This window comes from Phascolarctos cinereus, unplaced genomic scaffold, assembly GCF_003287225.1.
Source record: "Phascolarctos cinereus isolate Bilbo 61053 unplaced genomic scaffold, phaCin_HiC Scaffold_4;HRSCAF=312, whole genome shotgun sequence".
NCBI classification, from domain to species: Eukaryota; Metazoa; Chordata; class Mammalia; order Diprotodontia; family Phascolarctidae; genus Phascolarctos; species Phascolarctos cinereus.
Genome location: NW_027555847.1, coordinates 654,978,458 through 655,002,482, shown reverse-complemented (window position 1 = coordinate 655,002,482; position 24,025 = coordinate 654,978,458). Strand labels below are relative to the sequence as shown.

The following is a 24,025-nucleotide window of genomic DNA, read 5'->3' as shown; positions in this document are numbered from 1 at the left end:
TTCACCATGCCACACAGTCTCTTGAGAGGTGAAAAACATTGGGCCAAATCTAAGATAACATTTAATAGGGAGTATAGAGTCCTACACTTGTTTTTTTTTTCCTTAGGCAATCGGGGTTAAGTGACTTGCCCAGGGTCACACAACTTCTAAGTGTCAAGTGCTTGGTCTGAGGCTGGCTTTGAACTCAGGTCCTCCTGACTTCAGGGCTGGTGCTCTATCCACTGTGCCGCCTAGCTGCCCTGCTTTGTTTCGTATTGTAAATGATCTTCCTTCATTGCAGAATAGAGGAGAATGGGTTAGATCTTTTGCCTGGGGATAGATCTAATTTTTCATCTGAGAAAGATCTGTGAGCTTTAGCTCATTAAAAGCTCAGTATGACTCACCTAGTGTTAATAGGGTAGTCCAAAAAAGTTAGTGTCATATTAGGGTGCATTAAGGAGGCCTACAGTTGAGAACTCTACTCAGCTGTACTCCATATTGGTCATGCTGTGTTACTGTCTTCAGTCCTGGACGCCATAGTTTAATAAGGGCATCATTGACAGATAAGCTGAAGAATTTCCAGAGGATGGTGACCAGGAGATATCATGCCATCTGAGGATCACTTGAAGAAATGGGGAGGGGGTGTTTATTGTGGAGAAGAGGAGACTTTTCCAGGGCTGGGAGGTAGCTGTGCTCAAGTATCTGAAAAGCTGTCTTGTGGAACAGAGGGAACAGACTTGTTCTGCATGGTCCCGGAGGGCAGAACTGGGATCACCGGGTGGGTGACCCCCTCATCAGAGGCCTTCAAATGAAGATCAGACAGCCCCTTGCTGAGGACGTTCGAGAGGGGATTTTTGGAGGGTTTGGACTAGTTGACCTGTGAGGTTCTTTCCAACTCTGAGATTCTAGGATTCGGTGACCTTTCCTCCCTTCCCTGCCTGGGGCACCATGACATCTAGCTCTGGCCTAGGAAAAGAGGAGCCAAGGCCCTTGGAGGGTAAGACACCTGACTGGAGCTTACAGGTTTCTTCTCCATCATATCTGCTGCTTAAAGGCTTGGGCTCTCCAGGTTCCTTCCGTCCCCACTGTGCCTCCCCTGAATGTTCAAGTACCAATAGCCACGCCAGCTGTCAAGAGAGGGTAGGAGGTCCTTTGTTCTGAGTGTAAGGGGGGCACGGGTGACACTGGCTGAAATCGCAAGACTTAGGACCAGTCTTCCATTCTGTTAGTAAATGTTTATTAAACTTGGCCCTGAGCTAGGAGCTGTGGAGGATGCTAAGAAGTACAAGACGTAGTCCCTGCCCTCAAGGAGCTTACATTCTTTTGAGGAGGACAAGACCATCATAATAGAAACAGGTAACAATACAGTCAGGTTACAAAGGCCAAAATGACAAAGGCTGCTGATATTCAGGGAAAGGGAGGGGAGAACTCTGTTGAGTGGAGTAATCTGAGAAGACTTCATGGAGGAAGTGGCACTTCAGTTAGACCTTGAGAGCTGCCTCTTCTTTCCTCCCCAGCTCTTCAAAATCTTCCTACATAGATCTGGGCATGCAAAAAAGGAAGGAAGGTGCGTTCCCAGCAGAGGGAACAGCATGGGCAAAGGTTTGGAGGCCGGACTGAGCACGGCTAATTCACGAGACCAGTCAGGCTGGGGTGAGCAATGTGAAAGGGAAACAGAATTTGGATAGACAGGTAGGTAGGGACCACATGGAGGCATAACAGACTGAGAAACAGCATGGGGTCGGACGAGATGACTTCCTAGTGCCCTTTAGGCTCTAAATCTATGATTCTATAATTTGATCTCTAGGCACTGGGGGCAAGGGCAGGCAATGGAAAGGATGATGCAGTCAGAGCTATGCATAACTCAGTGTGTGCAGAGTGCATTGTTATGTAGCCTATACAGAATGGATAGGCAAGGGGGGAGACCAGGACCAGGAATGGAGTGGGCTGAGGAAGGGAGCAGATAGGAGACACATTTAGGTATTCCACAGGAGCCCTTTGCAATTTTTTTGTGTGTTGTAATCATATCTCTTTTGTGGTAGATAAAAAGTTCCCCCATGTATGCTCTATGTAAATGTAAGTTGCAAATATTAATTTATAGTGACCCAGAAGTTGTTCTATTTCCCTCCTCTCAAACTAGAAGCTTCATGAGGGCAGGGCAGTATATTTTACATTTCTTTGCAGTTTATTCCTACAGTGCCCGTATTTGTTGGTGGTGATGTAGTCATGGAGGAAGACATATTGGTGGAGATTCAGGGCCACTTGGGGGCCAGGGAGAGGACTCCAGAGCAGAAAATGTTCACCTGGGAAAGACGCCTTCCAAGGGGTTGTGGTTGACCTTGGGATTCAGGAAAGGGAGCTTGGCTGAGGTCCACAGGGAAAAGTTAGAATCAGGGCTTGGAGGTTGCAGATGGAAATCTAGCTTAGAAGGGATTTAGCTTCTGAAAGCCCAAATGAATTTCATCACTATTCTCACCATTACTTTATACCTAACTGGGCCTAAAGAGAAAACAGAAGACAAACTTAGGTGTCAAGCCACGTATGCCAAGTTCTGACCCAGCATTCTTCTCCCTCTGTGCCCTTTTAGGCAGAGGAGCCGGGTTCAAATCTTACTCTGTGTGACCTTGGCCCTCTTTGGGGCTCCAGTTTCCACATCTGTAAAACGAGGTTAGAGGGGTGGAGCCAAGTTTCTTTCTAGACCCAAATGTATGATCCTTTAAAGCCTAGCTGAAACACCACCTCCTCCACAAAGCCTTCTCAGGGAAGACCTCCCTCCAGTTTCACCTTGTTCCCATACCTTTACAGTCAACTCACTGAATAATGGTGTGTACTAATTACATGTTTGTATCTCATCCCCTGCTAGATCAAAAGCTCCATGAGGCTTAGAGACCCCATGTCATCTTAACACTGCACCAAAACGCCCCAGGGCTGGTACAGTCTTCCAAATGCACTAATAAATTGTTTACTGCACAGATGAATTGTTCAGTGAAAAGACAAGAGGGGGTTGGATGTGGGACCAGGGTTCTGAGTCCTGACTCTGACACTGTGAGACCCAGGGCGAGTCATTTTCCCTCAAACGGGGACAATGCCACTTGGCTTATCTCCTTCACGGATTTTTTTTTTTGTAAAGATCAAACGAGAAAAAGCTGCAGATTCTCTAACAGTAAATGCTATATGTACAAAGCACACCAAAGCTTATTATTACTGAGCTGTGCACCTATGAATTACCTGCCTTTAAATACTCATTACCTGGATTGCCTCCATTTCTGTAGTAAATGAAAGCTAGCCCTCCGATTGGCCAATTGAGGGGGTGGCATATAAGAACGGGCCCTCGGGGGAGGGGGTGTGGGGAAAGGACGAAGGGGGTCAAGCTGTAGTCCTGAGGGACGAAGCTCAATCCCATTGGCGGTGGCGTTTCCTGGCAGTGAAGTCAGGGAGCCTTCTATAGAAGGCCCGAGTGGTTTTTTCACACTTTGGCACTGTGGTTTATAAGAGGAGGCCAGTTTTCAAGCAGACTCTAAGGCTGGGATTGTTCAGAACCTTCCTGGATTTCCCAGTGTTTATAAGCTCCAAACTCATTTGCTTTGGCACTCAAAGCCCCTTGTCTGACCACACCTTGGCTGTCTCCCATGACTGGTGTGCTCTCCCTCCTTATCTCCGCCTCCTGACTTCCTTCAAGTCTCAGCTAAAATCCCTCCCTCCATAAGAAGCCTATCCTCATCCCCCTTAATTCTATACGCTGCTCTGTCGGTCATTTCCAATTTATCCTGTATATTACGAATTGTACATGATTGTTTGCATATTGTCTCCCATTAGTCTGTGAGTTCCTCAGGAGCAAGGACTGTTGGGTGGGTTTTTTTGGTTGTTTTTTGGTTTTGCCTTTCTTTGTATTTCCAATGCTTAGCACAAGGCCTGAAACATAGTAGGCACTTAATAGACACTTGTAGACTGACTGCCACTTCAACCTAGTCTCCCCATGAGGCGCTCTTCATTGGAGCCAGGACAATTTCCTTCCACACACCTGTGCATGATGCGTAAGTGGAAAGAACAACGGTCTTGGAATCAGAAGACCAGAATTCAAATCCTAATTCTGACACTCACTTAGGGGCAGCTCGGTGGTGCAGTGAGCCTGGAATCAGGAAGAGCTGAGTTCAAATTTGGCCTCAGACACTTAATAGTCATGTGACCCTAGGCTAGTCACTTAACCCCATTTGCCTCAGTTTCCTCTTTTATAAAATGGGGATAATACTAGCACCTACCTCCCAGGGTGAGGATCAAAGGAGATAATAATGGTAAAGTGGCTGACACATAGCACTATATAAATGTTAGCTATTATTATTACTACTATTACTTGCTGAATAACCCTAGGTAATCCTTTGAACCTCCCTAAGCCCAGTTTCCTCATCTGTACCAATAGGGGCAATGCGTGCACTACCCCATATCACTGGTATTTGTGAGAAAAAGCACTTCATAACCCTAGAATGTTATAGAAAGCTGAGTTATTTATCCAGTCCTTTGCTCAGGTTACCTCCTTAAAACCCCAGAATATCATCTCCTTTTTCTATCCATCATCACTTTCTACCCATTATTCAAAGCCCCTGTCCTCCACAAAGACTCCCCGCAAACATTGCTGCCTCACATTCCTCACTCCTGCCAAGCTTTGTTAACCTTCCGGTCCTGACACGTCTGTACCTTTCATGTAGCATTTAGAACATAGTCTAACGTTCATGTTCATTCTTCCACATGTCTCTTGTCTCCCCAACTCTACTGTGGGTTCCCTGGGTTGTGACTGGGTCTTCCACTCTTTTCTCTCTCTCTCTGACATCTTTCCAACATCCGGACCTCGTGTTCTCCAACACTCAATCCATCTCTCCTTAACCATCTCAGGTTGTGTGAGACTGATGAGAAGCAGTTGAATGGAGCTTCACAGAGACCAATGACAAGGGATTTAGATGAATCCAATGGAGACCAGTGCAAAGACTGGAGTATCAAATGGAGGGGGTTGAGATGAGGAGAGTAGAAGCCCCTGGCAGGGGGGGTAGGGTCAATCTAAAGAAAGGAACCAGTGGGAAGGTGTTGGGGCTGGGTCCAAAGGGAACATAGAGATGCTAATGGAGAGTGGTTCCAATGTGGATTGCAACCTTTGCCTGATGGGTTGTCTTTGAGCAGGTGTGGCCAACTCCTTCCCCTCTCCTATTCTAGAAGTGAGATGGACATTGTCATGGAGATATCAAGCAGGGAGCTTCCACACATACAACTACCCACATCTGGAGGTCTCAATGTGTGTGAGCCACGTCTGTCAAGCCTCTAGCTGGGCTCTCTTCCCTTGGGCGCCACAGGCTGCCTGGCATCTCATGGACCTGTGTCCTCCTCACCCATGGACCAGCACTGCTTCACTCAAATGGAGACCTCAGTGTTATCCCACCCTGTTCCTCTGAAGTTCTCCCAGGAAGCCTGCACTTAGTCTTAGCTCTTGCTTCTTTGGGATCCGAGACTTTTCCAGCTCTGCTCTCCTTGCCCTCAATTGCTCAGTTCCCAGCTCTGTCCCCTCTCTGTGGCTCTGAGTGCTCAGCTCAGTTATTTATGTACATAGGACTCCCAGCTCTGGAGCCCAGAGAGGAAGGGGACTCCTGGCTCTGGAGCCCAGAGAGGAAGGGGACTCCTACCTTTGGCCTGTTCTCATGTTCCATTTTTGGATCGGGGCTCCAGACCTTCAGCTGCACGCTGACTCTTGTTCAATGGCACACTTCCCTTCTAATTGTGTCCAACTCTTTGCTGTCCTCACACCCCTCTAGCCAGTAGGCCCTACTGATTTCTCTTGACCCTGAACCATCACTGAGATTCTTTCACCAGTATGTAGCAACTAAAGCAAAGACAGCACCCTCCCACCTGAGCTAAGGCCTTGGACTTGGGCCCTCTGGAAGCAGGAGCACCGAGTATTTGCTGAATGAATATGAATGACTAAATGGATGAATGAATGGATTTTTTTTTTCCAGCCAGGAGACTGTTCCTCCTCCTCCTGGAGACAGCCACCCTGCCATCCCAAGGCCACACCAGTGTGAATGAAGAATGAGGCAGCAGAACTAGCAAGGGATCTCCTTTACTGGGGGCAGGTGGGGGCCACGGGGACCAACACCTTCTGTACAGTCTGCTTAGTGTTCTGCCCTCCAGAGCCCACAGCACTCCTCCTGATAGGAGGCCAAGGCAGGAGCTGGGGTGGCAACAACACCCCATGGTTAGTAGAGCATGCAAAGTCCCAGCCAGTGGCTTGGGAGGGAGAAGGAGGAGAAACGTTAAGAAGCCTGAGACCCAGGCAGGCTGGACAGAGCAGCTCTCAGGAAGGGGTGTGGGGCAGGGGAGTGTCGGTGCTCTTGGCTCTGAGGAGGTGAAAGGAGGTCAATGGAAGATGAGATGCTTGGGGAGGGAAGTCCAGCAGCCTGGAGCCCTGTTTTCAGGGCCAGGAGAGGGACCCTAGCACGGGACTCCCAAACCCTCAAGTCAGTGGCAGTTCTGGCTCCAGGCCAAAGGGGGCTGCTTTGAGGGGCTGGCATTGCTTGGGGGGGGGAGGGCAGAGTTGGAGATGCTGCCACAGGCAGCAGCTGGAAGGTTTGGACCAAGGGACAAGGCCGAGTCTGATTCCTCAGGGTGTCCCCCAGGGTCACAGGGCTGCAGGCTCCACGGGAGGGAAGAGGGGCCAGGTGAACACTGGATCACACTACAACAGAGGCAGACACAAAGATGGTGTGAAATGAGAGATGGGTGAGGGGGAGTGGTATGAGAACACAGACGACACAGCATGACAGTTCAGGACACAGCCATAGCAATGTTGGGAGCTCCTCTAGTCCCCTCCACCCTCCTAGCCCGACAGGCCGAGCCAGTCAGGGTGCCCCCTGCTCTATTCTAAGTCAAGCCCAGCTGAGACCCTCAGGGCACCAATGGGCAGGAAAGCCTCATTTCTTCACATTTCCCATCCTAGTATTTCCTGAAGTGACATAGCTTCTCTTCAAATGGTATCTATCCCTCTACCGCCTTGTTCAAGGGCCTCAGCATAAGCAGGGGCAGAGGATGCAGGGATAAAAGGGCCTGGAGAAGGCAAAGAACACTATGGAGGTGATGAGACCTGAGGAGGCAAAGGAGAGATAGGGCCCAGGAAAGATGGCGGCAGTGGGGAGCAGGAGAAGGTTTTTTGGGGAAAGTATAAGGCCCAGGGAAGGGAGGAAAAAAGTTAAGCTGTGGGGCTGGAGAAAGAATCTGGGAAATGGGGATAGAGAGAAGAAAACACATCCTGGAGAAGGGTAGGGAGAGAGAAAGAACAGAGCCTAGGGAAGTGATGGGATGGAATGAGGGGGTACCCTGGAAGATGAGTAAAATAAAGCAGGGGCCAAGGAAGCAGGACAGCAGTCCCAGGTACAGAACCTGAAGAACAGTCAGGACAGCCTTAGAGAACCTAGCATGAAAGGGCATGTGTATCCAGGGAGACTAGAATGAAGAGCAAACTCCCCCTTCCTTCTCTCTGCCCTTGGCCCTGGGGCTCCTCACTCCCACCCCCAACAGCTCCAGCAGCAGAGCAGAGTCAGTCCCAGGGCACAAAGGGGGATGGGGCGGGGGGGGCATTACCTGGGTGGGATGGCCCAGCAGAGGAGCCTCCCGGGAGCCTGGGCCTGGCCCTGGTGGGTTGATGGTGGAGCCCCAGTTCTCGTCTTCCCATGGGGAAGGAGCTTCTCTGGGCAGGCTGGAGAGAGACAGCTGACATAGAAGGAGAATAGGTTATCTCCAAGCCTCCAGGTAGGAGGAGGAGGAGAGGAAATGAAGGGGTGAAAAAGGTTTCTTGGTCCTTCCCGTGGACTTGAGGGGTGGCCAGAGAGGTCTTCTCCCTCTATCCCATCCATAACTGCAGGTCAGCAGTCTGTCCCCCTGGGCCAGCATCCAGCTCCCAATCTGGCCAACACTGACCCAAGAAGATTCTCCCCACCCCACCTGAGGCAGGGCACTTCCCAGACACACCAAGAAGGCTGGCCCCGTGGCTGGCCATCGCCGTTCCCTTTCCCTCCCTCCCCACACACGAGTCCAGCCCCGACAGAAAGCCAAACAGGTGGAGCCCACTGCAGGGTTGGGGGAGTCGGGCTGAGAGGCAGGCAAGAGAGTAGGCAGAGGAGGAAGTCCAACATGCACCGTGGCTCCTGTCCCATCCTGGCGGCATCTTGGTGGTGAGGCCCTTGGCTTCGCGAAAGGGCTGAGGGGCCCCAGGTAGAGGCGGGCTGCCCCTCACCTGACCCAGGGACAGGGAGGAAAGTCCAGGCAGCAGCTGCAGAGGACAGGCTGGGAATCCAGGCAGGGCCCTTGGGATGGAACCACGCGTGACCTGAGGCTAGGCGGAGGACATGTTGCTTAGGGCAGTGAAAAAAGGACAGGTTGTGGCTTGGCCCAGTTCTCCTCCTGCAGAACGGAGGAGCCCGAGAAGGGCAAAAGGGGCAGAACCCGGGGCAGCAGGCAAGAAGTGGAAGAGCCAAAAGGCCCAACGTTTGGGGAAGGTGAGAGCTGGCTCGGACCGAGTCCAAGGCATCAGGCTATGGTGAAGTGGCTGCCAGCATAGATGGTCAGGAGAGTCCTAGAGGGGGGTGGCAAGGCAGGCAGAGAGACAGGGCCCACTTTGCTCCCCTCAATATACAAACTATGTCAGAACAGCAAATATATATTAATATATTAGTCTAGTCTTTTTGGTTAAACTTTAGGCACCGCTTTGGAAGAAGAGTCTTTTTAAAAATTAAAAAAAAAAACCAAGAAAAAAAAAATTAACCCAGGGCACTTAGCTGGCAGATTGACCGCATGCAGAGTAAGAAGGGGCAGGGGAGGGAAGCAGAGGGGAACAGGCAAGGTCAGGGTGGTTATGCCACAGTGGGCTGTGGCCCCCCCAGGGCTGCCCATTCCTCTCCCACTTCCCACCCACAGCTCCCACTCAGGCCGCCCCGATCCAAGGAGAGCTGGGTGGCCTCAGAGGCTTCGTGGGGTCCTGAAGTATACCGGCGGCCATAGCCCGATGAAGAGTAGGAGGAGGAAGAGAAGGTCATGGAGAAACCAGAGCCAGTGGCGTCAAAGCTCCCCCGCCGAGAGCCAGCGCGGGATCCAGTACGGGAGCCCGTCCGGGAGCCCGAGGTGGACCCGGAGCCGCTGACGCTGTAGGGGCTGTAGTAGCCTTTGCTGGACTGGGAAGAGGCTTCCAGCAACCTCAGCCCCGTGCCCTCTTCCGTCATGCTCCGATCCATGGCATCCTTATAGGAGATCTTTAGCTTGGTCTTGGGGCAGGTGAGGTACTTGGAGTAGGTGTTGACATCACGGAGTTTCTGGGCGGTTCGGGCATCGATGGTTCCCTTCTGCAGGGCTTCCTCCAGGGGCACCCGGGTTGGTGTGTCGGGCTCAATCAGTCCCCCTGTCAGGTACTGCACCTCCAGGAAGCGCTGCCCTGCCTCATAATAGAGCCAGCCCTTCTTCAGGGCTTGAGCTGCGGACATTTTCGTCTTGGTCCGTGGGTCCTCGAAACCATAGAAAGCCTTCTGGGCCAAGTTGATCCTGTCCACCATGATCTTATCCACTAGCCCCTTGTTGACAGCATCAGTGACTGGGAACTTCTCTCCAGTGTTGGGGTCGATGATGCCCCCGGTGCAGGCCTGGGCCTCCAACAGTCTCTGGCCGGTGATGTTGTCCACTAGGTTTCGGTGCATGGCCTCAGTGATAGACACCTTCTCCAGGGTGTCTGTGTCTAGAATTCCAGCCACTGGCCCCGTCTCCTCAGTAGGGTCAGTCCAGGAAGTGAGCTGAGTCCTGGAGACAGCTGGGCTGATAGGATAAGAGGAAGAGGAGCCCACAGAGGATGACCTCGAGCGGAAGCCACTCACGTTACCTGACAGCATGTCAGCGAATTCAGTGATGGAGAGCGTGCCAGCACGGTACTGGTCGAGCGCTGACTGGTCAATTAAGCTCTTCGAAATGGCATCATCAATATCATATTGCCGGCCAGAGCGCCGGTCAATGATCATAGACTTGACCACCCCATCTGAGGAGGAGATGGTGATCTCCTCCCACTCACACTCTTGTTCAGACAGCTCGAGGTATGTCTGATGGTCAATGAGCCCCTTGCGATAAGCCTCATACACAGACATCTCCTTGCCTGTCTCAGGATCCACAATCACCACCCGCCGCTTACGGACGGACGACTTGGAAGAGGTCTTTCTCTCCCGTTTTTTCTCCTTCAGTGGCAATAGGCAGAGGCCTGTCTCTGGGTCAGTGATGCACCGCTCCATCAGCTGCAGGTAAGTGAGATTTTCCTCTGTGTTGGGATCAAAGAAGCCCTTGGTGTCATCTGAGGGGTCAGTCAAGATCTCGTTCATCTCCTCATCAAACAGGCCACGCTTATAAGCTACTTCCACAGGGAGTCGGTGGCTCTCCTCAGGGTCAATGATGCCCCCTGTTGCAATCTGAGCCTCCAGCAGGCGGATGCCATGGTCCTTCAGTATCAAACCTTTCTTCATGGCCTGAAAGAGGGAGATGAGTTTCCCAGAATAGGGGTCTTTGTACCCAATCACAGCCCGCTCGGCAGAGATCAATTTGTCTTTGAACTCAGGGCCCACGATGCCCATGCGGACAGCCTCTTCCACTGTGAGCTTAAGCCCTTTAATGGGATCAATAACATAGCCTGTGGCTGCCTGGGCTTCCAGGAGCTCAAAGGCAGTGCCAGGACGAATGATGCCTTTTTTCATGGCCTGGTAGACTGAGAGCCGCTCCTTGGTAGAGTCTACAAAGACACCGGCGATGCAGCTGGTACCCTCCAAGTACTTCTTTAGATTTTTGGAGACTTCTTCGACGGAAGTCAGCCCCTCCTGCAGCTGGAGGGCGGTCGCCTCATCCATGACCTGGGATCGGACCAGCTCCTCCACCGTGATCTGTTTCCGCAGGCCCCGGAATGTCAGTTTTCGGGTGTCTGAGAGGGGGAGGAGTAACTGACCGCTGTTCTCGTCTCGGCGACACCGTTTCAACAGTTGTGTGTAGTTGAGCTTCTCCTCCGTAGATGGGTCCACATAGCTCCTGATCTCACTGGGCTCTGACAACTGGTTGTATGTGTCTTTGTTCAGGTAACCTCGCTGGTAAGCAATCTCCAGTGGGAGGTGGAAGCCCAGGCGGGGGTCAATGATGCCACCAGTGGCTAGCTGAGCATCCAAGAGCCTCAGAGCTTCCTCAGAAGAGATCAAATCCTTCTTCATTGCCTGGAAAAGGGAAATGGTCTGCTCGGTGTATGGGTCCCGATAGCCAGTCACTGCTCTCTCTGCTGAAAGAAGCCGGTCGTGAATCTCTGGGCCCACCAGCCCTTTCCTCACAGCTTCATCTACAGTGAGCCGCTCATTCTTTATTGGGTCAATCATGAAGCCAGTGGCCGCCTGTGCCTCCAGCAAGGTGCGGGCGATCTCAGAGCTAATGAGCCCTTTCTTCAAAGCCTGATAGATGGTCAGTTTCTGCTTAGAGGCAGGCAGATAGATGCCTGCCACACAGCCACTCCCATACAGGTAGCGCCAGGTGGTCTCCACCTCCAAGATCTCTCGGATGGTCTTGGTTCCCTCTCGAAGGAGGTTGTAGGTCTCCAGGGAAATGATGCGGGCCTCATAAAGATCCTCGGCAGTGATACGGCGCCGGACATAATCATAGGAGTTGAGGTTCTGCTGACGGATGATCTCAGTCTTCTCAATGATCTCAATGATGATGATAATCATTCGTTCCTTTGTGACCTTCCCAGCACGGAAGTCCTCCATGAGTCGCGTGCGCTGCTCTTCAGGGATCATGTCTGACTGCATTACCTCCCAGAGAGACATGGAGGTGCTTCCCTGGCTACCACCTGGGATGTCAATCTGGGTTTCTTCAAATGCCTTGCGGGTCTCTTCCTCTGTGTACACCTGCGTCGTCTCCACCACTTCTGGCTTTTCAGGCTTCTTCAGAGACAGAAGGTAGAGGCCAGTCTCAGGGTCTTCTACACATCGCTGCTTCAGCTGCAAGTAGGTGAGATTCTCTTGGGTATTGGGGTCAAAGAAGCCCTTGGTGTCATCTGAGGGGTCAGACAGGATTCTATTCATCTCCTCATCAAAGTAGCCACGCTTGTAGGCCACCTCCACAGGGACACGGTGACTGTTGACGGGGTCGATGATACCACCTGTGGCAATCTGGGCCTCCAGGAGGCGGATGCCATGGTCCCTAAGAATCAGACCCTTCTTCATGGCCTCAAAGAGGGAGATGGTATTGCCTGAGTAGGGGTCTTTATAACCAGTGACAGCCTTCTCAGCAGAGAGCAGCTTCTCATGTAGCTCTGGCCCCACCACACCAGCTTTCACTGCTTCATTAACATACAGACGCTGGTTTTTTATGGGGTCAATCACGAAGCCAGTAGCAGCCTGGGCCTCCAAGAGAATGATGGCTGTGCTGGGCCTCAGCAGGTTCCTTTTCATTGCCTGGTAGATGGTCAATTTCTCTTTGGTCTCCTCCACATAGATGCCAGCAATACAGTCGGTCCCCTGGAGAAACCTCTTCACAGAGTCTGTCTCAGAGATATCTTTCACAGACTTCCTGCCATCCTTCAGTTGTTCAAACTGGGCTCTGCTGATGATCCTGGACTCAAGGAGCTCACTGGCTGCCACCGGTGTCCGCAGGCCACTGAATGTGAGTTTCTCCTGTCTCTTGGTCTCTGTCTCTTCAATGATGGTTACCATGATCTTGATGATTTTCTCAACAGTGACTTTGCCCGTCTTGTATTGACGGATAAGCTCCCTCCTCTGCTCCTCAGTGAAGTACTCAGAATTGATCAGCTCCCAGATGGTGATTGTCCTTCCCTTGAAGCTGCCAACTGGGACTTCAACTGTAGCTTTTTCAAATGATTCCTTGGCTTGGAGGTCAGTGTAGATCTCTTCCTGTTGAGCACGAATAGCTTTCTCTGAGAGAGGCAGTAGATACAGGCCTGTCTGTTTGTCTGTTCGGCACCTCTTCTGCAACTGGCTGTAAGTGAGGTGTTCTTGAGTGTTGGGGTCATAGAAGGCCTTGGCACTATCTTTAGGAGTTGACAGGGCCTTGGTCATCTCTTCATCTAAATAACCCCGCTCATAGGCGACATCCAGGGGGACACGGTGACTCTTCCCAGGGTCAATGATGCCACCAGTGGAGAGCTGAGCATCTAGCAAACGTAGGCCATGGTCACTAGGAATGAGACCCTTCTTCAGTGCCTGGAACAGAGAGACAATCTGCCCAGTGTATGGGTCCTTATACCCAGTTACAGCTTTCTCTGCAGAGAGTAACTTCTCATGCAGCTCTGGGCCCACCAGGCCAGATTTCACAGCCTCGTCCACTGATAGCCTGGCATTCTTAAGAGGGTCAATGATGTGCCCAGTGCCAGCTTGGGCCTCCAAGAGGGAGAGGGCCACCTCAGGCTTCAGCAGGTTCTTTCTCAGGGCTTCGTAGGGGCTCAGCTTTTGCCCGGTCTCCTCCACCCACACCCCGGCAATGGCATTAGCTCCACGCAGGTACTTCTTCACGGTCTCCACCTCGGCCACCTCCTGCACTGTTTTCTTGCCCTGGCTCAGCTGATGGTAGAGATCTTTGTTGATGACTTTGCTCTCCAGCAGCTCGGCGGCTGGGACAGGGGCGCGGAGGCCCTCAAAGCACAGCTGGCTTTTCTTCTCATGCTCTTCGACGACGGTGATGATGATCTTGATGATTTTCTCCACGGTGATCTTGCCTGTCCTGTATTGCCGGAGGAGGTCTCGCCGCTGGTCCTCCGTGAAGTACTCCGAGTTGATGATTTCCCAGATGGTGACCGTCTTCCCACGGAACCTGCCGAAGGGGGCGGACACGGTTGCCTTCTTGAAAACATCTCTGGCCTCGTTGTCAGTGTAGACCAGCTCTCCCCCTCTGGCTGCTCTGTCCGTGAGCGGCAGGAGGCAAAGGCCAGTCTCCGGGTCGGTGACGCAGCGCTCCAGCAGCTGCAGGTAGGTGAGGTTCTCGTGCGTGTTGGGGTCAAAGAAGCCCTTGGTGTCGTCCGAGGGGTCAGACAGAGTCTTCGTCATCTCCTCATCCAAGTAGCCACGTCTGTAGGCCACCTCCACAGGCACGCGGTGGCTCTGCACGGGGTCGATGATGCCTCCCGTGGCGATCTGGGCCTCCAGCAGCCTCACGCCGTGGTCCTTGATGATGAGGTCCTTCTTCATGGCCTGGAACAGGGAGATCTTGTCTCCAGTGTAGGGGTCCTTATAGCCAGTCACCGCCCTCTCTGCCGACAGCAGTTTGTTGTGCAGCTCCGGCCCGACGATGCTCTCCTTCACTGCCTCGTTGACAGACAGCCTCTTGTTGCTGACAGGGTCGATGATGAAGCCGGAGGCGGCCTGGGCCTCGAGCAGGATGAGGGCGGTGCCTGGGCTCAGCAGCTGCCTCTTCATGGCCTTGTAGATGCTGACCTTCTCGTTGGTTGGCTTAAGCAGCAGCCCGGCAATGCTGCTCCGGCCCTGAAGGTACCTCCTGACGTCTTCTCTCTGCGACAGCTCCGTCACCGTGGCCGTGCCCTCCGCAAGTCGGTCCAGCTGCTCCCGGCTCAGGATGCCAGCCTCCTCCAGCTTCTTGGCCGAGACCTTCTGACGGAGGCCGTCGAACGCAAACTCGGGCTCCCCGTTTTGGGCCAGGCCATCGAGGGCATCTCGCCCATTGGGCAGGGCCTTGGCCTGGGTTACCCTCTCCTCCGTCTGGATCATGACGGCCCGGGTCTGAGCCAGAGCCGCCCGGTGCTCCTCCTCCAGCCTCTCCAGCTTCTCACGCAGCTTCTGGTTCTCATCAGCCAGCAGCTTCTCCTGCTGCAGCCTCCGCTGCTCCAGCTGCTGCAGCTCCTCCTGCTTGCGCCGGACGTTGTCCTCTGCCTCCTTCTGCCTCCTCTTGGCCTCGTCCATGCTGGTGATCAGCTGCTGTTTCTCCTGCTCCATCTGCTTCTGCTGGCGTTCTTGCTCGGCCTTCAGGTTCTGGGCCTTGTTCACCTCCTCCTGGAACAGCTTCTCCAGCTTGGCTTTCTCCTCCTCGATGAACCGTTCCCTCTGCAGCAGGCTGTCCTTCTCAGTGAGGAAGGTCTGCTGCAGCATCTGAGTCTCATGCAACAGCTGCTCCTTCTGGGCCATCTGCATCTGCAAGAGGCAGGGACGAGAGAGCCTTCAGGTCAGACCAAGCCTGCTCCCCACCCATCAGACAACAGAGCACGGCGTGGCTCAGCTCGGCTCAGCAACTGACTGGGGGCAACGTGGGCAAGGGACAGGCCATGGCACCAGTGGCCTGCACCACGGGCACATGTTAGAAAGAAATCCCCTTCTAAAGCATACATCATAGCATATTATAAGGAAGTAGGCACCTCCAGTCAGGTGGAAAAGGACAAATTTAGTTAGGAAAAACCAGAAGACCATAGGTAGATGGCCAACTGTTTGACGTCACCACTACAACAGAGCAGTTGTAATGGAGTGGCTTTAAGGACCGAGCTGGACTAACAACAAGAACAGTGACGACTATGAAGGGTAGGGGATAGTTGGAGTGGGACTAATGGCTGCACCCAAGGGCCAAATGAGAGACACTCACCCTGCTGGAAGTTAACTGTTCCTGTATGGTCAGACAGGGAAGGGGGAGGGGAAGTGGGAGAGGGAGGGGGAAATTAAAAAAGGGGGGAGGGGTCGATCTGCATCTTCTCTTGGGAAGTGTCTCCCTTAGGGAAACCCAAAGCCTAGCCCTCAGCCTGCTGAGGGCCTCGCCAGCAAGACTTTAACCCCAGAAGAAAGGAGAGAAGCAAAGGTACCTCTTCCGACTTGTGCTGGAGCATCTCTGCCTCACGCTTTAACTTCTCCTTCTCCCTCTCCAGCTCTGCGATGGCCTCTTTCAGCTTGTCGGCATCCTTGTCACTCTGCTGCCTCTGGATCTCCAGGGTGTGCACCAGCGTCATCTTCTCCCCTCGTGGCCAACTCCGTGCGATGGAGCTTCTCGCCGATCTCCTCAGCCTGCTTCTTGAACTTCCGGGCATCCTCTTCCGCCTTAGCCTGCGCCAGGCTCATCTCGGTCACGTGCAGTTTCAGCCGCTCGGCCTCGGCGCTCATCTCCAGCTGGCGGCGGCGTTCAGCTTCCAGCGTCTTCTGGAAGCCCTCGGTCTCCTGCGCGAGGCGCTGCTCCATCTGATCCTTGTCCTCCTGGAGCTTCTTGGCTTGCTCCTGGGCCAGGTCCTTTTGCTTCTGCAGCATCTCTGCCTCGGCCTTCAGCCTCGTGGCCTCCTGCACGGCCTGCATCTTCTCCTTCAGCATCTTCTCGGCCAGCGCCCGCTGCTGGGCCAGGTCCTCTTCGGCCAGCTTGCGGAGCCGTGCGGCTTCCTGGGCTTCCACGCTCAGGCGGGCGGCCTCCTCGGCCACCTGCTTCATCTTCTCCGCCTCCTCTACCAGGAATTTCTGGGTGTTGTCTTTGTCCTTGAGAATCAGCATCTTGTTCTCCTCCTCGATGCGGGCCTTCAGCTTCACCAGCTCCTCCATCTGGATCTTCACTTTGAAGAGCTCCTCCTCCACCTGTGTCTTCTGCTTCATGGCGTCAGTCACCTCCTCCTTCAGACGCTGCAGCTCCTCATCCAGGATGTCCTTCTGGTGGTCGGTCTCCTCCAGCTGAAGCTTCACCTTGGTCAGCTCCTGTTCCACCTGAGCCTTCTGCCTCAAGGTCTGCTCTGCAAACTTCTTGTGTTTCTCCATCTCTGCATCGGCAGCCTGTTTCTGCCGCAGCGCCGCCTGCTCCGCCTGGGCCCGCTTGGCGGCCTCCAGCTCTGCCTCCTTGCGCAGCTTCTCTGCCGAGGCCTGGGCCTGGGCCTGGGCCTGAGCTTGCTCCTCTGCCTGCTGCTTCAGGCGCTCAGCTTCTTCCACCTGCTGACGTGACAGGGTGGCCTCGTGCTCCGCCCGGTGCCGGGCCTCCTCAGCTTCCTCGGCGGCTCGCTTGGCCTTCTCCGCCTCCTCCCTCAGCTTGTCCAACATGCTCTGCTCCTGCCGACGGGTCTGCAGCAGCTCCTGCTCCTTCTGCTGCACGGCAAATACGTGGGCCTTCTCCTCGGCCTGCAGCCGCTTTTGGGCGGCCTCCTCAGCCAGCTGGATCTGCCGTTCCGATTCTTTCTCCGCCAGTTCTTTTTGGCGTTTGGCTTCCTCAACCTTGGCTTTAAGGCGCTCCACCTCCTCCAGAGCCGCCTTCCTCTGCCGGGCGGCCTCCTGCTCTGCAGCGAGGATCTTCTTGACCTTGTCCTCGGCCTCCCGTCGCCGCTGCTCCTCCTCCAGCGCCAGCTGCCGCTGCTTCTCAGCCTCGCGCTCGGCCTGCTCCTTGCTCTTCTGGATTTCCTCTGCGCTGCTCTTGATGCGCCCCAGCTCCAGCTCCAGGTCCGTCTTGCCGGCGGAGGCCTTCTCAAAGTTGATCTTGAGGATGCGGATCTCCTCTTCGATGATGCGCCGCTGCTTCAGGGTATCGTCCACCAGGCCCTTCTGGCGCTCCAGCTCAGTCTCCGAGGACTTCTTCAGCAGGGCGATCTTCTCCTCGATGTCAGCCTTGTGCTGGGCCGCCTGCTCCTCCAGCAAGCGCCGCTGATAGGCCTCATCCTCTGCAAGCCGCCGGAGGCGTTCATTCTCCGCTTCCTTCTCCTTCAACGCGATCTCCGCCTCCGTTTTGAGCCTCGTGGCCTCACTGATGGCGGCCAGTTTCTCCTTGAGGATGCGTTCGGCCTCCGCCCGCTGGCGGGCCACATCCTCCTCTGCCAGCTGCCGCTGCCGCTTGGCCTCTTCTGACAGGGCCCGCAACCGAGCAGCCTCCTCTGCCAGCTCCCGGAACTTGCTGGCTTCAGCCTCCAGTCGCTGCTTGGACTTCTCACTGGTGGAGCGTGACTCCTCCTCTGTCTTTGCCTTGCTCTCCAGGAGGATCTCCATTTCTGCTCGCACCTTTGCCAGCTCCTCCTCTACCTCTTTGCGCTTCTGAATGGCCTCGTTCACCTCATTCTTGAGGCGGAAGAGCTCCTCCTCCAGGAGCAGCCGCTGCTGCTCCCCGTTCTCCGTCTCTGCCTTCAGCCGGATCAGCTCCTGCTCGGCCGAGAGCTTCTGCTGGGCTGTGCCCTCTGCCAGCTTCCGCTGCTTCTCCAGCTCCTGCTCCGCCAGCTCCTTCTGCCGCAAGGCCGACTCCTCCGCTTTACTCCTCTTGCGGGCCTCCCGCTCCGCATCTTCTTTCTGTTTCTCCGCCTCCTCTTGCGCAAGAGTCTTCTGGTGGGCAATCTCCTCTGCCTGGAGCCGCATGCGCAGGGCGTCGTTGGCTTTTGCCCGCCACTTTTCCAGCTCCCGTTCAGCCTCCTCGCGGAAGCGCTCGGCCTCTGCCTGCTGCTTCTTCAGGCGCTCAGCCTCCTCCTGCAAGTGGGTGACGGTGATGTGCTCTTGCTTCAGGCTCAGCTCGAGCTGGGCCGTCTTCTCAGCAAAGGACATCCGCTTGCTCTGGAGCTCTACCTCTGCACTCCGCTGGGCCGTCTCCAGGGCCACCTGCACCTGCCGTTCCTTCTCGGCCTCTGCCTGTTTCATGCGCCGCTCTGCCTCCTCGGCCTGCAGGCGCAGCTCCTCCAGGGCCTGCAGGGCCCTCTGCTTCTCTCTGGCAGCCTCCTGCTCAGCCTGGATCTTCAGCCGCAGTTCTTCCTCCGCCTGGCGTTTCTTCTGGCTCTCCTCCTTCACCTGCCGCCGCAGGCGTTCGGCTTCCTCCTGGGCCTGCTTCTTCTGCAGCTCGGCCTCCTCGGCCCGGGCCCGCAGAGCCTGCAGCTCGGACTCGGCGCCACTCTTCTGACGCTCCGTCGTCTCCAGTTGCAGGCGAATCACGCGGATCTCTTCCTCGATCCGCAGACGGTTCCTCTCGGCTTCCTCGACCTGCTGGGCCTTGGCCTTGATCTCCAGGTCCGAGTTCTGCCGTAGCTGCTGCAGCTCCTGCTGAATGTTGAGCTTTTGGTGCTGGGCATCCACGGCGACCACCTCCCGCCGAGCCACCTCCTCCTGCATGCGCCGCTGAAGCTCCTGGGCCTCGCGCTCCGCCTGGGCCTTGGCCTGGGCGTGGGCCTCGGCCAGCTGCCTCTGCTTCTCCAGCTGAGCCTCCACCTCTGCCAGCCGCTGCCTCTCCTCCGCCTTCAGCTTCTCTGCCGCCCTCTGAGAGGGAGGTGGGCAGGGCAGGGCAGTGCGGGGTGGGGAGAGAGGGAAAGAACCACAAAGAAACCAAAGTGAACAGACAGCAGGGAAATCTGCTGCTCGACGAGCAAATCAAATGGGGAAAGGGACTGGAAGGCAGACAATGGGGGAGGCAGGGCAGGGGAGACCGAGCCCCATGCCTGGGGCCACACAAGGAGGACATAGCACTGCAACAGTCCACTTAGTACAGCGAGGTGATGGGATGGGAGATGGAAGGGAATGAGATGAACGGATGGGGATCCAGACATGGGAGGACAGCTCTGGGGGTCGACAGGACAGGACTCTCCACCATCAGAGAAAACAATCCACGGATGGAACATGCACCAAGCCCAAGGCAGATGGGAACAGCATGAGAGCAGCTTGCACCCCCTCTCCATGCTTCCTGGCCTGGCGGGAGACCGAGGCTTCCTTCCTTCCCCTGCCCGTGCCATAGGATGGACAGACAGAGATGGACAAAAAGCAAAGCACCAACACCACGTGTGAGTGTGTTTGTGTGTGTGTGTGTGTGTGTGTGTGTGTGTGTGTGTGTGTGTGCGCACATACTGGGGACTTCCTTTCTCATTTTCCCTTTCTCCTAAGTTCTGTTGGAAAAGTGATACTGGGGATGTGGGCTGGTCTCCTCTATCTTCTGCTCTCTGCTTTCTCTGGGGGAAGTGAAGGTCACCATCTATCTGTAAAGGGTCTTGGTTGGTGGCTTTGGAATCACAGAGCAAGACACAAGGGCTTCCTTAAGCCCTCAGAGAAACAAGCATTGGCTCCTAAAAGACCCTAGAGCAGAGCAGAATGGGGTAGGGGTGCCCCCCTCCCCATCTCCTCCAACCTGCAGCTTTGCTCCACAGCCACCTTCCTTTTCCCAAGTTCAGGCCAAGGTAGGTGCGCTGCACAGGTGACAGGAGTATAGGCCACCCTGGTGGCTACAGATGAGAGACAAGGGGTCTTGAGCTGGGAAACAGCCATCTAGGTGGTGGTGAGGGAGGGAAGGGAAGAAAAGGACCTGTGATCATATGAGGTGTGCTGATGGAGCAAGGGAGGAGAGATCGTTGATGGTACCGAGGAGGTGCTGATGGGGAAGGGGAAGGAGAGGGCACTGGAGGGCCCCATGGGGAGACACTGAGGGGAGGAGTCATGCGTCCAGGGCAGTACCTGCTGCAGAAAGGCCAGAGTCCTCCTGGGTTTTTACCCTCCATTAGATCCCAAACAACACAAACATTCCCCCAGACAAAGCTGCCAAGCGGCGAGTCCAAGAGCAAAACCCAAGAGTTAGAGAGAAGGGAGCACACGGGGAGGGAGGAGGAGGAGGAGGAGAAGGGGAAGGGGGATGCTGAAAAAGAAGAGAGAGGGGAGAGACCCAACAAGCTCCAGCAGGGAAGGGGGCCTAGGGAGCACTGCAGCCTGGGGGGAAGGAGGAAAAGATGGCAGAAGGCAGCATCTGAGCATGAAGAAGGGGGCTGTACTAAGTGTGTCTGAGAAGTGCTTCCCATTCTTCCCACCAGAGCCAGGCTGGGGGGTTCAGGACAGGGGGAAGATCTGAGGAGCAAGGAAACCACTAAGAGGCCCCACTTGGGGGGGCTCTTCTCCTCATCTCTTGGCTACATCTCAAGGCCAGAAGGGCAGGGGAGCTGGGGTCCGAGTTAGCAATAGCACATAACTCTCAGGGCAGGACAAGGTTGCTGACCGCTGGGAAGGAAGGCTAGCTGCTCCCTCCCACCCTGGGAAAGTCCCCTCCCTTAAGCCCATACCTCTTCCTCCTCCAGGCGCCGAAGGGTCTCACTGATGAACTTGATGTACTGGCTTGTGAGGGTGGTCAGTTCACTGTAGCGGGTACGAAGATCCACATACTAGAAGAGAACAGAGCCCGGTGACCTTGCTCAGTGTCTGAAGGGTGGCTGTGTCCAGATACGGCCCCCTTTACTGCCACCCCACCACACACACAGAGAGTGTGTACATACACACATATGCCATGCACACACATGTACGTGTATGCTGGACACTCAGCAGCCCAGGAGGGACACCTGGGGAATAGGGGTGGGGGGCCCAGGCCAGCTGTACCATGGGAGGGTCACTTAATTCACTGGATCATAGCTTTGGAGCAGGAGGGGACATTTAGTCTGGCTTCTTTGAGCCACAGATCAGAAAACTGAAGTCCAGAGAGATTTAAGTGATTTGTCCAAGGTCACAGAGGGAGCAACAATTGAGATGGGAGTGAAGCTTGGGTCCTTTGATTCCAGTTTCACTTTGGGGTAAGGGTGGCTGACTGCTTGCCAGAAGGAGCCAGAAAAAATCTCCATTCTTCCCCTACCCTTACCCCCAGGCCCCAGGAAGGCCAGGGCTCTCTGAGCCCACCCATCTGGCCTCTGCCTATCCACTCCCACCCCCAAAGGCTCAGCGGGGCCATCAGCTGGTGGGGAGGGGCCCCCACGCATTGCCACACCGGGCCTCACCTCCTGGATGATGCTATCTGACACTGACTGGACCTTGGGTTTCTTGGCAGGGGAGGCCACAGGTTCCACTTGAGCCTTGTACGTCACCAGCTGCAGCTCATAGTCCTATAGGAGGAAGAAAGAAAGATTCTGACTTTCAGGATGGCTAGTTCTGGTGGGGAGGGGCCCAGCTAGAGCCTCTGTTTGCTCCTTCCCTATTGTGGGAAGTGGGGCTTCCTTAGGTATCTAAAGTGGCAGAAAGAGCTCTAGGCCTTAGGTCTGCTTCCACTGTGATCTCTGTCCCTCTGAGTCTGACTGTGTTCAGGCTGGACCCTTCCCATCTGTCCTCAGGATCCTTATGCCCCCATGCCACAGACTTCTGGCCATTCTGCCAGCCAAGGCAGAATGCAGTGCACACAGCCCTTGTGTGTATAAGGAGGGAAGCATTTCTGTGGCTCTGCTTTTGTTCAAAAAGATCAGAAGGAGATGGAGGAGGATACAGAAATCCTCCAGTGACAACCAGGGCCCTGTCCTAGGCCATCCACAAGGGCTCCAAGCCCACCATGTCCCACATGCGTGGCCCCAAACCATATTTTTTTTTCCTTTTCTTCTGGGCCTTAGTCCTTGTCTGAGATAGCTAAGTGGCCCAGGGGACAGAGCACTGAACTTGGAGTCAGGAAGACCTGAGTTCAAATCCAGCCTTGGGTACTTACTAGCTGTGTGAGCCTAAGCAAACCACTTAATCTCTGCTTGCCTCAGGTTCCTCATCTGTAAAATGGGGATAATAATAGCACCGCCTTCCCAGAGGTGTTGTGAGGATGAAATGAAATATTTGTAAAGTGCCCAACAAAGTGCCTGGTACATAATAGGTACTTACTGAATATTTAATTCCTTCCTTCCTTGTCTAAGTACTAACTATTTCTCTCCTGAGCTCCTGCAGTCGCTTTAATGACATCTCCTCTCAAGTCCACCCTTATAAATTATCTTTCTCACATCACACCAAATCTCCAAAGGATTTTAATTTCCCTCCTAATCAAGGCCAAACACTCAATCAGTTACTTCCAGCCTCCTTCTCCCTTGGGGACCATGGATTGTAGGGTTATAGATTTAGAACCAGAAGGGATTTTAGAAGGTCATTGAGTCCAAACCCACACACTTTACAGATGAGGAAACTGAGGCACACAATGGTCAGGCGATTTGCCTAGGGACACATAGCTAGTGTCTGAGGCAGGATTTATTTAAACCTTGGTCTTCCTAACTCCAAGTCCAGGGTCCTATCCACTCTACCATGCTTCCCCTATTGGTCAAAGGAGGGACCTGGTAAGTGTAAGGAGACAGGGAGAGTAACCCACGGGCCTACAAGGAACCTATCTACCATCGGTGGTATCCCTGGTCTCCTTCTCAGTGTCTGGGAGAGGGAAAACAGGGGTGCACAAAGCTCAGAGGCAAGCATCTTAGAGTCCTCACCTTGATGGCATTAATGTATTGCTTGGCATACTTCTGACACTCAGTGACTTTCTCTCCATGTCTTTCAATTTCTTCCAGGAGTTTCTGAGAAATCAAAGCCCATTGGGTTCAGTTCTTCTACAGTTCTCCCCTAACTCTGAACCCTTCCCCTATCCTCCTTCTAACATGGAATTGTCCCCCCCAAAGTCTCTATGGAATTCCTTACCTCGGCAGGAGAACGGCTTCCTGAGCTTGTGATTGGCAAGCACTGCCCTCCCTGAGCCTCCCCCAACAGTCTCAGACCCCAGTGCTGACCTTTTCCTGCTGGAGCTGCTCACGGACCACCTGGCTATCAGCCAAGGGCACAGCCTGAATCTGCTCCTGCCGTTGCTTGGCGCTTAGGAGCCAGGCATTCAGGGGCTCCGCGCTCTCACGGTAGTAGCGCAGCTGGCGGCCCAGCTGATCCAGTTCTCGCTGCCGCAAGTCAATCTGGGCCAGCACAGCCTGCCAGCGCTCCAACAGCTGCGTGACCCGCTCCCGCCAGCGCTCCAGCTCTGCATCCCGCTCCCCGTGCTTCTGCTGCATCCGATCGCCCACCTCCTGTGCCGCCCTCAGCTCCTCGTTCAGCCCCGCAAATAGAGGCTGCTGGGCTTCCACCTGCGATGCGTAACTTCTGTTCCAGGGAGAGGTGACCATCAGTATGGCCCAAGCCACCTTGGTACCCACTCCCCTCCGTCCCCATCTTCCAACCCGGCCCATTCCCCCTTTATTCATTAGGGCCCAATAGAACAGGCAAGGAAGAGGAAGCCAGGACTCACAGAGGGGGGACATGGGTGCTGTCTTCAAATACCTGAAGGCCTGTAGTGGGGATAGGGATTAGATTTGATCTACAGGAGGGCAGAATTAGGAGCA

General features: G+C 54.5%; 1 protein-coding gene across 1 annotated transcript in view; it reads right to left on the bottom strand.

The window, feature by feature from the left end:
- Positions 1 to 1,199: 1,199 nt before the first annotated feature.
- Positions 1,200 to 24,025, bottom strand: part of PLEC (plectin) — an 85,138-nt gene continuing 62,312 nt past the window's right edge. Inside the window, 8 exon segments of the mRNA XM_020995350.2 lie at positions 1,200 to 6,694; positions 7,597 to 15,170; positions 15,827 to 15,976; positions 15,978 to 19,208; positions 20,987 to 21,085; positions 21,689 to 21,793; positions 23,135 to 23,218; positions 23,429 to 23,783. Coding sequence (XP_020851009.1) covers positions 8,865 to 15,170; positions 15,827 to 15,976; positions 15,978 to 19,208; positions 20,987 to 21,085; positions 21,689 to 21,793; positions 23,135 to 23,218; positions 23,429 to 23,783 — 10,330 coding nt within the window. The 3' untranslated portion in view covers positions 1,200 to 6,694; positions 7,597 to 8,864.